The following is a 13,288-nucleotide window of genomic DNA, read 5'->3' on the forward strand; positions in this document are numbered from 1 at the left end:
TTTTACATTTTAAAACTTTATTAGTTTCGATATTATAATTGGTAATATAATAAGGGGCGTTAAGATGTTTGATACATTCTCTAGATTCTTAAAATATACACTGTTATATGTTTCTATTTTATTTTTTAACTCCAACACAGTTAGCATTTATTGACATAATTCAAAATTATTAATATTAATAATTATCGTAATATTTTATTAGATGATGCAAAAACTTTTGCAGCACAATTTTAATGCAAATTTTGTATTTGTAGAATTTTACATGAGTTCATTAACTATTTTATGCATAAATGTTAAAATTATTCAGAGAGCATAGTTTTTCCGCTCGCCTTCTCTTTCTCCTTCTCCCGCTCCCTCTCCCTTTCTCTGTCGTTGCGAGTCTCAGCTTGTCCCAATAAAAGCGCTGTATTGGGCTGACTTTGATGAGTCTTCTGCTTCAACATTGTCCAGTCGTAAATATAATCGTATTGATGATTCAAAGTTCGGAAGAGTATTCTATGAAAAAGAGTTAAAATAGAATGTTAATATTTACTATTGACGTATATAATATAACAGCATAAGTATACCTGAAAAGTTGTCGGAGATACATATAATCGGGCTGTTCATCAAAACGCAAACTGCGGCAATAATTAAGATACATCGAAAATTCTGCTGGAAATCCTTTACAAAGGACTTCAATTGGAGTAGACATCTTTTTTTCGGAAATCTTCTCGTACTTCTGTTGTTTGTTGGTAGCTTTCATTCCTTGCCATGGCAGCACGCTTCGATTGAAGTACATCATAACATACCCTAAAGATTCCATATCATCTCTACGGGATTGTTCAATACCTAAGTGAGCATTAATTGATGCATATCGTGCGGTTCCCGTTAAATTTTTATCTTCCCGATATGGTATATGTGTGCGGGTAGTAGGGTCCCTGTACTTTTTAGCCAAACCAAAATCGATTAAAAATAATTTATTGCAGTGGCGTCCTATACCCATTAGGAAATTATCAGGCTTGATGTCACGGTGAATGAAGCACTTCAAGTGTATGTATTCCAATCTGCCAATCATTTGGTCCACCAACATCAAAACAGTTTTAATTGTAAAGTGACGAGTGCAAAAGTTGAATAAATCTTCCAAAGAAGGTCCCAGAAGGTCCATCACTAATATATTGAAATTCTTCTCTTTGCCGTGGTGGCGGATACGTGGAATTCCAACACCACCATTTAGAATGCGATATAATTTTGCTTCGTATTGCAACTGTGGGTGGCGAGCTGAAGTACTTTCCATTTTAACAGCCACCTCCTCACCACTCTGTATACTTATCCCAAGGTAAATATCGCCAAAGGATCCGCTTCCTGCAAATATTATATTTATAACATAGTGTTCTGGTGGTTTGTTTAACAAAATAAATATAAACAAAAATACGTACCGATTTTGCGGCTAAGGCGGTACTTTCCGCCAACGATGACATCTGACCTATTCTTCATAAGGTTAAATCTATCCATGTTTGACAATGGATTTTCCTACTTCAAATACTCTGAAAAAAAAAACAAAGTCAAAATTATCAAACTTTCTTACTTATTAAAATGAAATTTTGTAATTATTAAATTTTAATATATATATATATATATATATATACAGTAGTTTTGATTTTGTTGACAATCCTTTTAGCACCAATTTGATTTTTCTGGCAAAGAAAAATTTTTTGTAAAATTTTCAATGTACATAATTATACTTTTAGCGGCCAATCCGCAAAGTGGAAATTCTACTGAACAATAATATTTGGAAAGATTTGCCCATTTCACAGAGACAAATATGTAAATAAAAGCTAACTCTGGCTGACTTTCGAAACGTCAGTTGCTTTGCAAATGTCTGAAGTATTGTGTTTCATAACGCCGTAATAATTAACAACTGCGAAGCTGATCTACCCAGAATATTTATTCCAAACTAGCGGAACCGGCGAACTTCGTCTCGCTATTAAAGAATAAAATTTCATACAAAAACTCAATTTTCGATTTTTCCAATTTTCCGACTTTTCCAGAGAGATTTTCCAAAATTTTCTTCCGTAAAGACCTTCTCCTCGAAAATACGAATAACTGACAAAAAAATTTACAGAAATCGGCCTAGCCGTTCTCATTTTATGAATTACTATACATTTTTTACACCATTTATATATATATATATATAAATTGAACAAATTAATTTCTAGTTTGTACTAGTTTCGAATAAACAAGTAAGAAAAGTCTATAGTCGGACGGAGCCGACCATGGGATACCCTATACCACTATCCCTGGACAATCAATCCACGGAACTTCTTTTCAATGATTGTGAAAATTTTATTATAAAATATCCGAGATGTAATGTATACTACTTATGACCAAAACCAAAAAGTTATTTAGCATGACAAAGGCATTTTTGTAGCAGGAATGGAAAATTTTGTTCACACAAACGTTGTTTAACCGCTACGTTATTCAAATTTCTACCAATTTCACACAAAAGTTTCAGTCCATTTAACCCGCTAAGTAATATCTGATCTTGGTTTGTACGCTTCTTCTTCATCATAAACTCAAACTTTGTTTAAAATTTTGCGGGTTACTATTTTGACCTACAGAGCCGCTACAAAATTGGTTAAAATTTTGTTTTTGGTCCATTTCATCCCCTGAACATTTCACGCTCATCACCAAAAACTAATCATTTCTATTCTGGCCCGAACCCAACCTCCTTAAAAAATTCGTTACAATCTGTCCATAATTGTGGCCTTAAGCTTGTTTACAATTTTTAATGGACGGACACACGTCGCTACATCGCTGTATCTCGTCGAGATATGAATTTTGGCATACCATATAAGGGGTCTAGGACGAATATTTAGTGGTGTTACATAAACTTTTGGAGAGACAATATGTAGCATGGGATAAAAATGTGGTTCTCTACACAGAACCCATTATATATTAGGCAGTAGGCCCGTTATTTAGCAAACACTTTATTGCAATTTACATCAGAGGAAAGGTCAGTACTTTTTTCCATATGAAGGATACTTTGCGAAATATATATGTCCTCAAGGAATTAAAATTTCACAGAGACAAATATGTAAATAAAAGCTAACTCTGGCTGACTTTCGAAACGTCAGTTGCTTTGCAAATGTCTGAAGTATTGTGTTTCATAACGCCGTAATAATTAACAACTGCGAAGCTGATCTACCCAGAATATTTATTCCAAACTAGCGGAACCGGCGAACTTCGTCTCGCTATTAAAGAATAAAATTTCATACAAAAACTCAATTTTCGATTTTTCCAATTTTCCGACTTTTCCAGAGAGATTTTCCAAAATTTTCTTCCGTAAAGACCTTCTCCTCGAAAATACGAATAACTGACAAAAAAATTTACAGAAATCGGCCTAGCCGTTCTCATTTTATGAATTACTATACATTTTTTACACCATTTATATATATATATATATAAATTGAACAAATTAATTTCTAGTTTGTACTAGTTTCGAATAAACAAGTAAGAAAAGTCTATAGTCGGACGGAGCCGACCATGGGATACCCTATACCACTATCCCTGGACAATCAATCCACGGAACTTCTTTTCAATGATTGTGAAAATTTTATTATAAAATATCCGAGATGTAATGTATACTACTTATGACCAAAACCAAAAAGTTATTTAGCATGACAAAGGCATTTTTGTAGCAGGAATGGAAAATTTTGTTCACACAAACGTTGTTTAACCGCTACGTTATTCAAATTTCTACCAATTTCACACAAAAGTTTCAGTCCATTTAACCCGCTAAGTAATATCTGATCTTGGTTTGTACGCTTCTTCTTCATCATAAACTCAAACTTTGTTTAAAATTTTGCGGGTTACTATTTTGACCTACAGAGCCGCTACAAAATTGGTTAAAATTTTGTTTTTGGTCCATTTCATCCCCTGAACATTTCACGCTCATCACCAAAAACTAATCATTTCTATTCTGGCCCGAACCCAACCTCCTTAAAAAATTCGTTACAATCTGTCCATAATTGTGGCCTTAAGCTTGTTTACAATTTTTAATGGACGGACACACGTCGCTACATCGCTGTATCTCGTCGAGATATGAATTTTGGCATACCATATAAGGGGTCTAGGACGAATATTTAGTGGTGTTACATAAACTTTTGGAGAGACAATATGTAGCATGGGATAAAAATGTGGTTCTCTACACAGAACCCATTATATATTAGGCAGTAGGCCCGTTATTTAGCAAACACTTTATTGCAATTTACATCAGAGGAAAGGTCAGTACTTTTTTCCATATGAAGGATACTTTGCGAAATATATATGTCCTCAAGGAATTAAAATATCGACCATAAATAAAATTTTTATATTTTGCATACAAAAGTAATGGTTCATTTCACCCGCTAAAGAATATCAGATCATCATTCAAAATTGTAGGCATCTTTTTCGACCTATACTCTTATCCGGTGCAAAATTTCGTGACTATTGATATATAATTGCGGCTTCTAGCGAGTTTATTATTACACTACAAACAAATAACGGAATATATTAGGCTGTAACTCTGTTATCTGATCATGCACACCAACATAATTGACATCAATTGAAAGGTCAAGCGTTCCACTTTCAAGTATATCTCACTTGTCCGGAATGTCACTTCCAGGAATTAAGATATAAGCTGTATATTAAAAATTTTCACAATTTTCACACAAAAGTTTTGGTCCATTTAACCCTCTAAATGTTATCCGATCGCCATCTCAAATTGCAAGCTTCTCCTTTGTGATATACTCTTACCTTATTTAAAATTACGCGTTGATCGGACTATTATTGAGACCTACAGAGCCGTTAGAAAATTGTATAAATATTATGTTTTTGGTCCATTTCACCCGCTAAATATTTCACGATAATCACCAATAAGAATAGGGATCTATTCGGATCTGAACCCGACCTCCATACCAAATTTCGTGACGATCGGTCCATAATTGCGGCCTGGAGAGTGTTTACAATTTATAATGGACAGACGGACGGACGGACAGACACACATCTCAAAATCGCTTTATCTCGTCGAGATATGAAGATTGGTATACCACATTGGGGGTCTCCGACGAATATTTCGCGGTGTTACATGAATTTTTACCAAAACAAACTTATAATACCCTTTTCCACATTGTGGTATAGGGTATAAAAAGTATGAAGTATAGAATACAGTGTTGGTCACAGAATTAGCACACCCCTTTGGTGCAAAATGATTTCAGTCAGCTAAGAGTTTTGATAGGACAAATTGAAATATTTTCGTAAACAAAACCCTTTTCTATAATGTATTTAACAGATTTAATGATATAAGTGAATAGTGTTATCAGTGGTTTTTTTGAAAATAAAAGTTTTATGAAGAGGCCCAAATTATCAAGGGGACATTTAATTAGCACACCATAAGATTTTTTAATTTAATTCATTTAATATACAAAAATTAATTTATATTGATGTTAATTCATATTCAAAACGTATTAAACAAATCATTTTTTGAAAGAAAAAATAATTTATCACCCCGGAATCTCAAAATATATCCCAATAGCGGACCATTTTTTGTAATGTACACTTAAACGTCAGAAAGTCGCCAAAACTTTAAAAACAAATGTACAATTGGATCAGAAATTATTGGAATTGTTAACCGATTACCGAAATTTAAATATAAAGTGCAAAAACTTTTCAAAAAGTGTTTAAGGTCGATGATTCATTTAAGAAATTTTTTGATTTGGAAGGGGTTTATAGAAAGAAGATCAATAAAATGCACCCTTATGTGAAGAAAAATCAACTTATAACACCATTTGTAATTCAAAATTACACGTCTGAATAACACCAAGGACCTATCATTACAAAACTGTCAATTAAGCACTAGATGAACACGTGGCACGTGGGTGTGTTTAAAAGTATAACCCCTTTCTGACCATAAGGGATTTTGAGGTTTGCTGAAATTGGTTAAAATCCATGAAAGTAGGCATATACTATTGAAGATAAATGTTTTCTGGATTATTGATTTCAAATTTAATCGTTTTAAGCTCCGGGAAACTTATTACCTTGCGTTCTCATTAGACTATCTCCCATTTGCCTTATGTTTAGAAAATTATTGAAATTTGTGTAGGTCCCATAGAGATGAACATAGGTTTATCGTGACATACATCACGACATATCGGTAAAATTCAGTCCAGATGGATAAGTATTTATAAAATCAATTGCTCAACGCATCATATTACAGTTTTTAATGAAAATTTTTGTGTCAAACGGACTTTACAGATGCACACTGCTGGTAGGTACATCCCACTATTCGCAAATTTACAAAGATGAACATGAATATGATGTTTTATTTGATGTTTCTATGAACTACTTGCCTCAATGAGTTTGTTACATGTGAAAAAATCGATAACAAACACTAAAAAACTGACATTTCCATCAGTCCTTGAGACCCAAGGTGTACCCCATATAATTCCCTTCTGACACTAAAATTTCGGAGACTGGAGGAGAGTATAAGTAGCAGACTGGATCTTATTCCCAGACGAAAGGGATTTAAAACTGAATATGGACGAAAATATTGAAACTATTCTCAATATTAGTGATTCTTTTAATGTGTGCTAATTACGTGTCCAGTGAATTTAGGACATTTTTTACATTTTTGGAGGTTATTCAAATTGACAATTATGTTTCAGTTTCTGTATTGCGTTGTATTCTTTAAGCATACTACTGAGAATATATTAGTACAAATACTTTATTAAATACAACTACTTTTGAAGGTCTTTTTAGGCAAAATAAATGTTGGTAGTGGGGTGTGCTAATTGTGTGACCAACACTGTATATATCACATTATGTCTAGAGTAAAATCAAAGCCAATTAGGATTAAATTTTAAATCTTTCTCTTTATTTCCTGTAAAATTTACTGAACTATTTTTGAATGACCCTAGTTTTCCAATATTTTCATTGACAATATGGTTTTAATAAAACAATGTTATTGTAAATTTGTTAGTTGTTTTAATTCATGTAAACACCTTCCTTCTTACACCGTATTCACATACAGTTTTTGTCTATGAAGGGAATTCGGGTATCAGTCAACACTCGTTGTAAAGAGTTCGCTGTGTCCCTCACATAAACACCATAAATCTTATTAAGTAAAAAATAATTTTTTTTATTATCGACTCTAGTAAGCACACAGTTTTCCTTTACTTCTTTAACCGACCGTTCAGTTTGATGTCTCAAACACAACTAACTCCCTTTTGCTGAATCCCCTTGTATTTATCCCAATCGCCTCTAGTTCCTGATATATCTAGATGAACAAGCGTAGAACACACACATACATACATGGGATGAGCTATTAATACAACACTCGTTGTAAAGAGTTCGCTGTGTCCCTCACATAAACACCGTAAATCTTATTAAATAAAAAATAAATTTTAGTGACATCAGTTTTTTTATCATTACAAATGCCAAAATTATTCATATTGTTACGGAATAAGATTTAACTAATCTCCGTGTAGACGCTGTTTTATTCCCCGATACGATTTGCACCAAATAAAACAGGGTTCGTTTTAGATTATGTTCCTACAATGCTATATTTACTTTGCTACTCTTATTCACAACCGACTATAATTACTAAGCACACAGCTCGACTCTAGTAAGCACACAGTTTTCCTTTACTTCTTTAACCGACCGTTCAGTTTGATGTCTCAAACACAACTAACTCCCTTTTGCTGAATCCCCTTGTATTTATCCCAATCGCCTCTAGTTCCAGATATATCTAGATGGACAAGGGTAGAACACACACATATATACATGGGATGAGCTATTAATGCAAATGAATCGAAAGCACAACACTGACGTCACAAGAATAGCAAAACAACTACAAACGGGCGGCTTGGCGCTTAGCCAAGAAATTGGTTGGGTTTAACTTAAATTGTTTATGATATAGGTATACCATACCAGAGAAGTGCCTTTGCCACTCATGAGCCACTTCCTAAAAATAAGTATCTTAAAATACACAATTAAACGCCCCGGCACATTCGGTCCAAATGAAAAATGTGGTTGTTATTTTTGACGCGATTCGCAACGGACCGTATATGCCGCGGCCATAAGTGTTCTGTGCATACGATCCGTTGAGTACCGCTTTACAACAACCACATACATGAAAACTTCAAGAACAAACTTGGCATCACTTACACATTTTTCGTGTGGTTGTTGTTTTCAACGCGCACACAACGGTAACATTTTTTGTCTTACTTTCTTGCTTGTTGCACATCAAGTGGTTTTTATTAACAGTTGTCACTCGGTCAATTGAATACTGGCAACTTTTACAAAATGTTGTTCGATAACAAATTTGTAAAGTAAAAGTGAGCGAGTTGAGGGAGGATTTTTGAGAGTTCTGCCAAGTTTACACTTACGCTCCAAAATCCACTGGATTTCACGAAATCCTGAAATACACCCCGGTGTTTACACTTACTTTTTTCTTGATTTCAAACATATCACAATAATCAAGGTAGACGCAGATGCGCAGCTGATCGAACATGTATTTTCAAAAAAGTTGTTGTAAATTGAATTAGTCATCAAAATCTTGACCAAAAAATCATGAAAGTTAAAAATGGCGTGTAGCGTTACGTAAAGCTTTTTTAAGGGTTTGTTGTTGGTTTTATATGAAATATTGACACAAACTATATAAGATCAGTAGAGAAAGCTCATAATATTTAGGATACAATTTTAACTTTTTACATAGTATAACATATACGTCCTCGGATATTTAGAATTGAAAATGTGCCATATCGAACCACGATCGGTATAGTCACCATATAAAAGTTGCGCCCCCTATTCAGTCTTTTGGACCTATATGATAAAAAATATATAAGTCCACGTTATGGTATATCCCAGAATTTTTAAAGTACAGAGAATTGTCATTATTTCTGCTATCGCAAGATTTTCAGTATTTCAAAGCTCTTAATCTAATTTTTAGAATATCAGCTGTAATACAGATTTTGGGATTACTTTTTGTTGAAGAGTCTCCATGCAGAAAGTGGTTAAAATATATCCTCGTTTTAATCCAATCCCTACATAACTATATTCGCGAGTAGGACGATTTGAGTTATACAGGTGTTATAGGGTATAGGGGTATATTTCGACCCGAACATAACGCCTCATTTTAATTACATATCGAGATACCTATACGACTTATAAAAATTAAATAACTTTAAAAAGAAGAATAACTGGTATCCGCGAGCACAGATTGGATTTCTATATCTATCTATTGTGTCGATAACCTAAGAATAAATATTAGCGGTATTCACTAATGGTGGTAGATGTACTATATGTACCAGGGTTTTTTACAACGAAGTGTGAATGTCTTTTTTGTGATACTTCTAACTTTGTGTAAAATTTCATTGAGCTTAGACCATTTATTATATCCGAATTCAACTTTTTGTTAGTGAGTATTTTTCACCACAACCGAAAATTTACGTCGCATAAGAAAAAATTAGTGAAGACGTCGCCATAAATATGCCAGTAATTATATTAAAATGGACAATTTTTCAATAATATTTTTGTGGTGATAGTAGAGAATATTCAAAAGAACACATTAGAAAAAGAAATTATTAAAAAATTATTGTAATTTAAGCTGATGCCGACTTTAGGGACATCAAAATGTAATGTTTGCCAGAAGTCGGCATGGGGTGAACAAATTTCGCTTTGTCAATTATTTTTAGCTCGAAATTGTAAAAATATGTTAAACAAATACATCAAAGTGTAATTAATAAAAATAACTTCAATAAAAATGAGTTTTTATGCGATTTTAGGCTATATTAGGCCTAGTTTGAAGTGCGTGCATTTGTGGCATGTCTACAATTAGGTTATAGTTACCGACTATAGACAATAACTAATTTATTTAAGCAACATATTTAAATTTTCTTACTTGTTGGTGCAAAATTAATTGGAATGTGAATGAAGAATGCAAAAAAACTATTGACTTTTCAAATAATTAAGTTTATGTTATAAACAAGAAATTTATAGAATTCCAAATGTTAACAAAACCTTAAAATTATTTAATTTTTAAAAGCAACATGGCTTAAAATAAGAGTTATTTGGGCAAAAGGGAATTTTTGTTGTTTAAAATAAAAGAAACCATCAACTGATAACATTTCTTTACTAAAATACGACATGCCGACTACTGGAACATGTCATGCCGACTATTGGGAAATGGTGCCGTCTACTAGCAAAAGAAGTCCATATATTTCGAGAAATTAAGCAAAAAATATATTTTATTAAAATTTAGGATTTGTTGTCCGAATAGTTAACATAACTCGCAATGTATAAAGAAATTTCTGTTTCCGTAGCCAAAAGGCCGCCTCATTAAAGACAAATTTATAGGAGAAAGGCTTAAACCCCGTCCAAAGATCGAAATTTAAAAAAAATATATATTGGCATAAGACGAGTTTGCCCACTAAGCTCGGAGCAAGATGACATTTTGATCACAGGTAGATCTCATCATTCTGATCATAAACATATAAACATAAAACATTTGTTGAGCAAGTCCATACTTCCCGATATATGGGCATCTGAAGTTGCGGAAATTACATTGTTAAAGGCCGGCTACTTAGTGAGAAATTTACAATTTAAAAAATATTTTGTTCCCGTGCCCGAAATAAGCTCCTGTTCATAGGAGAAAGTCTTAAATCCCCGCCCGAAAATTTTAAATTTTTAAAGAAAATTTTGATCGCGAAGTGCGTAAACTCGACTTCTTCCAAATATTTTGTTACCGTTCCCGAGATTTGCACCTGTCCATAGTTATAAACATATATGTATATTTTCAGAACTTTAAAGGCCTATATCTCGGGAAGTATGGACTTCTCATAGGTGATATATATATTTCTGGGTTCAGGAGAACGAGACCTACCCGTGGTAAAAAGGAGGACACGTCGTGTTACCAATTTTAATTTTTGCAATTATTTAGTTGCCTAACTGTACGTATAGCGTTCGTCAACGTTTGTGATATGGTGAAATTATTACGTCCATTATACGAAGCAGTTGAAGCACAATTACATACTTGCAGAATTTTTACATACATATGAATGTATGTAATGTATGTATGTACACTTTTTCTTTTCAAATATTTTGGTTTAGAATATTTTTAACATTCCGCAGATTTAAAGGGAAACAGTTTTCACTAAGCACACATGCAACCCAGTATGTACATATAAATGCATCGGCAAATAGACGAAGTAGACGGCCATACATACATCACATATATCAGGGAAAATATATGTATGTCTATATATTAATAAACAGCGCTGTGCACCTTATACTCACAAAACTAGGCTACGATTTAAGGCACCACAACGAATTGCCCGACGAATAGTTAAGAAAAGAGATATTTTTGGATTTTTTAACAACTATTTAGAACTATTTTAGACAACTTCGATTAATTAAATTTTTATGCACACCACTTCGTGTTTTTAAGAGAACTGTTTTTCACAAGATGTCATGTCTTTCTTCTTACCAAAAAAAATGGTTGCTTCAGTGTTGAGTTTTAACACCAGTTTCGTTGTCAGGAAATCAGAAAATATATTGATAAAAGAAACTTGGTCGGGTTAAACCACCTAAGCAACAATTTATTTACTTTTGAGGCAACACACACTTGATTTTTCTTCCTGCTAGATTTATTCTACAAACCACAAATTCAGTGAAATAAATTGGTAGCCATTATTATTTTTGCACGTTGCCAACCACAATGAAACAAGTGTTTTACCACGGATACCATAGAAATGGTAGATAGATTTTGTTTGTCAGTAGTCACACGTACAATTATTTCTATAAAGTCATGGTACAATAATACAGACACGAAAAGCATCTATAGTGGGATTCTTTGGCTTAACTCTAGTTTAGTAAAAACTCTCCGATTTTTCTGAAATTTTTTCCAGAGGTAGATATTTTTGCGCTGATCACGGAAATGTATAATTTTCTTGGGGGGCGGACCCGGTTACCCGGTTATTGGACCCGAAAGTCCGGGAACAAAACCCGGGTTAGACCCGGCTCTACTGAACCGATTACTGCAAAATGGGTATCATTGGAAAGCTTATGGAAATGATGGGATTATTTTCTAGTGGTCAGGTGATATAACCTAAAAACTGATTTTTTGACACGGATTTTTCCATAAAACCCTCAAAAAGTCGAAAATGGTCCCATTATGGCCGCCCGCTTATTGTATTTAAGATTATAGCTCGCACTTTAACCTTTCCAAAATGGCGCTATATGTTGTAATACATTTTCTGGATCCAGAGATATTGCTCTTAGAATCTTGCCCCATGGGGATATTAATTCTTTTTACAGTGTGCATGAGGGTATACTGGACATGTATGCTAATGTGATTGTTTTGGGCGACTTTAATTATAATTTGTTTCGGACTTCCAATTCGATTGTGCTAAGGAATATGTGCAGATCTTTGGGGTTGAATGTTGTTCACAACTCGCGACCAACGCATTATGATTTAGCACATGACTCGACGTCATTAATTGACTACTGTCTTGTCAGTGATCTGTTGTGTTTGGAATTTGCTTCACAGGGTCAGTGCCCTGGTATATCTCACCATGCCCTTATATTTGGTGTACTTAAATTCCCTGTAGTCATAAATGAGAAGTTTATTGAGTATAGGGATTTCAGCAGGGCTGATTGGTTAGGTATTAACGAATTTTTGTGCAATTTTGATTTTAGCCCGTTATATTTTACGACTAATGTTGACTTCCAGGTGTCTCTGTTTAATACTTTATTTGCAGAATTGATGTCTTTTGTTCCAATGGTTACACGTAGTGTCAAACCCAGAGGTGATGAGTGGTTGCAATATGATGTTGTGAGATCAGTCCGAGCTCTCAGGGATTTTGCATATGCTGAGTGGCGTAGAAGACCTACGGATATTAACAGGCGTATTTTTTGCCTGTATAGAAACCGTTGTAAGGGAGTCATGAGAAATGAGAGAAGAAAATTTTACAATAGAATATTTGGTCCTATGAAATGTAGTCAGCTGTGGAAGTCACTCAGATCATTTGGTTGTTTGGATAATGTTGATGATGTTCCTGATATTGATGTTAATATTGTAAATGATTACTTTAGTAGTGTGAGAGCTCCGGTTATAAATTGTAGACTTGGTGGTACTGATGCCACATGTGAGCAGGATGTATTTAGGTTTTATTGTATATTTATGGATGATGTTGTTGATGCGCTGCGTAAAGTTAAGTCAGGAGCTGTCGGTGTTGATGGTATACCAATAAAGTTTTTCAAAAGTGTATTTCCT

General features: G+C 33.8%; 1 protein-coding gene across 2 annotated transcripts; it reads right to left on the reverse strand.

The window, feature by feature from the left end:
* On the reverse strand, positions 1-11,823 carry LOC141399826 (casein kinase I-like). Of its 2 annotated transcripts, none has more exons than XM_073979155.1 (4): positions 11,501-11,823; positions 1,416-1,523; positions 567-1,341; positions 1-495 (listed from the first exon to the last, which is right to left on the reverse strand). In XM_073979155.1, exons 2-4 carry the CDS (start codon positions 1,489-1,491, stop codon positions 300-302), a joined length of 1,047 nt encoding a protein of 348 aa, XP_073835256.1. In that variant the 5' UTR covers positions 1,492-1,523; positions 11,501-11,823; the 3' UTR covers positions 1-299. The 2 variants fall into 2 exon arrangements, with proteins under 2 accessions (XP_073835256.1, XP_073835257.1); XM_073979156.1 differs by having other exon boundaries at positions 11,311-11,729.
* Between the last annotated feature and the right edge of the window lie 1,465 nt (positions 11,824-13,288).

This window comes from Musca autumnalis, unplaced genomic scaffold, assembly GCF_047663935.1.
Source record: "Musca autumnalis isolate F117 unplaced genomic scaffold, ASM4766393v1 scaffold_3, whole genome shotgun sequence".
NCBI lineage: Eukaryota > Metazoa > Arthropoda > Insecta > Diptera > Muscidae > Musca > Musca autumnalis.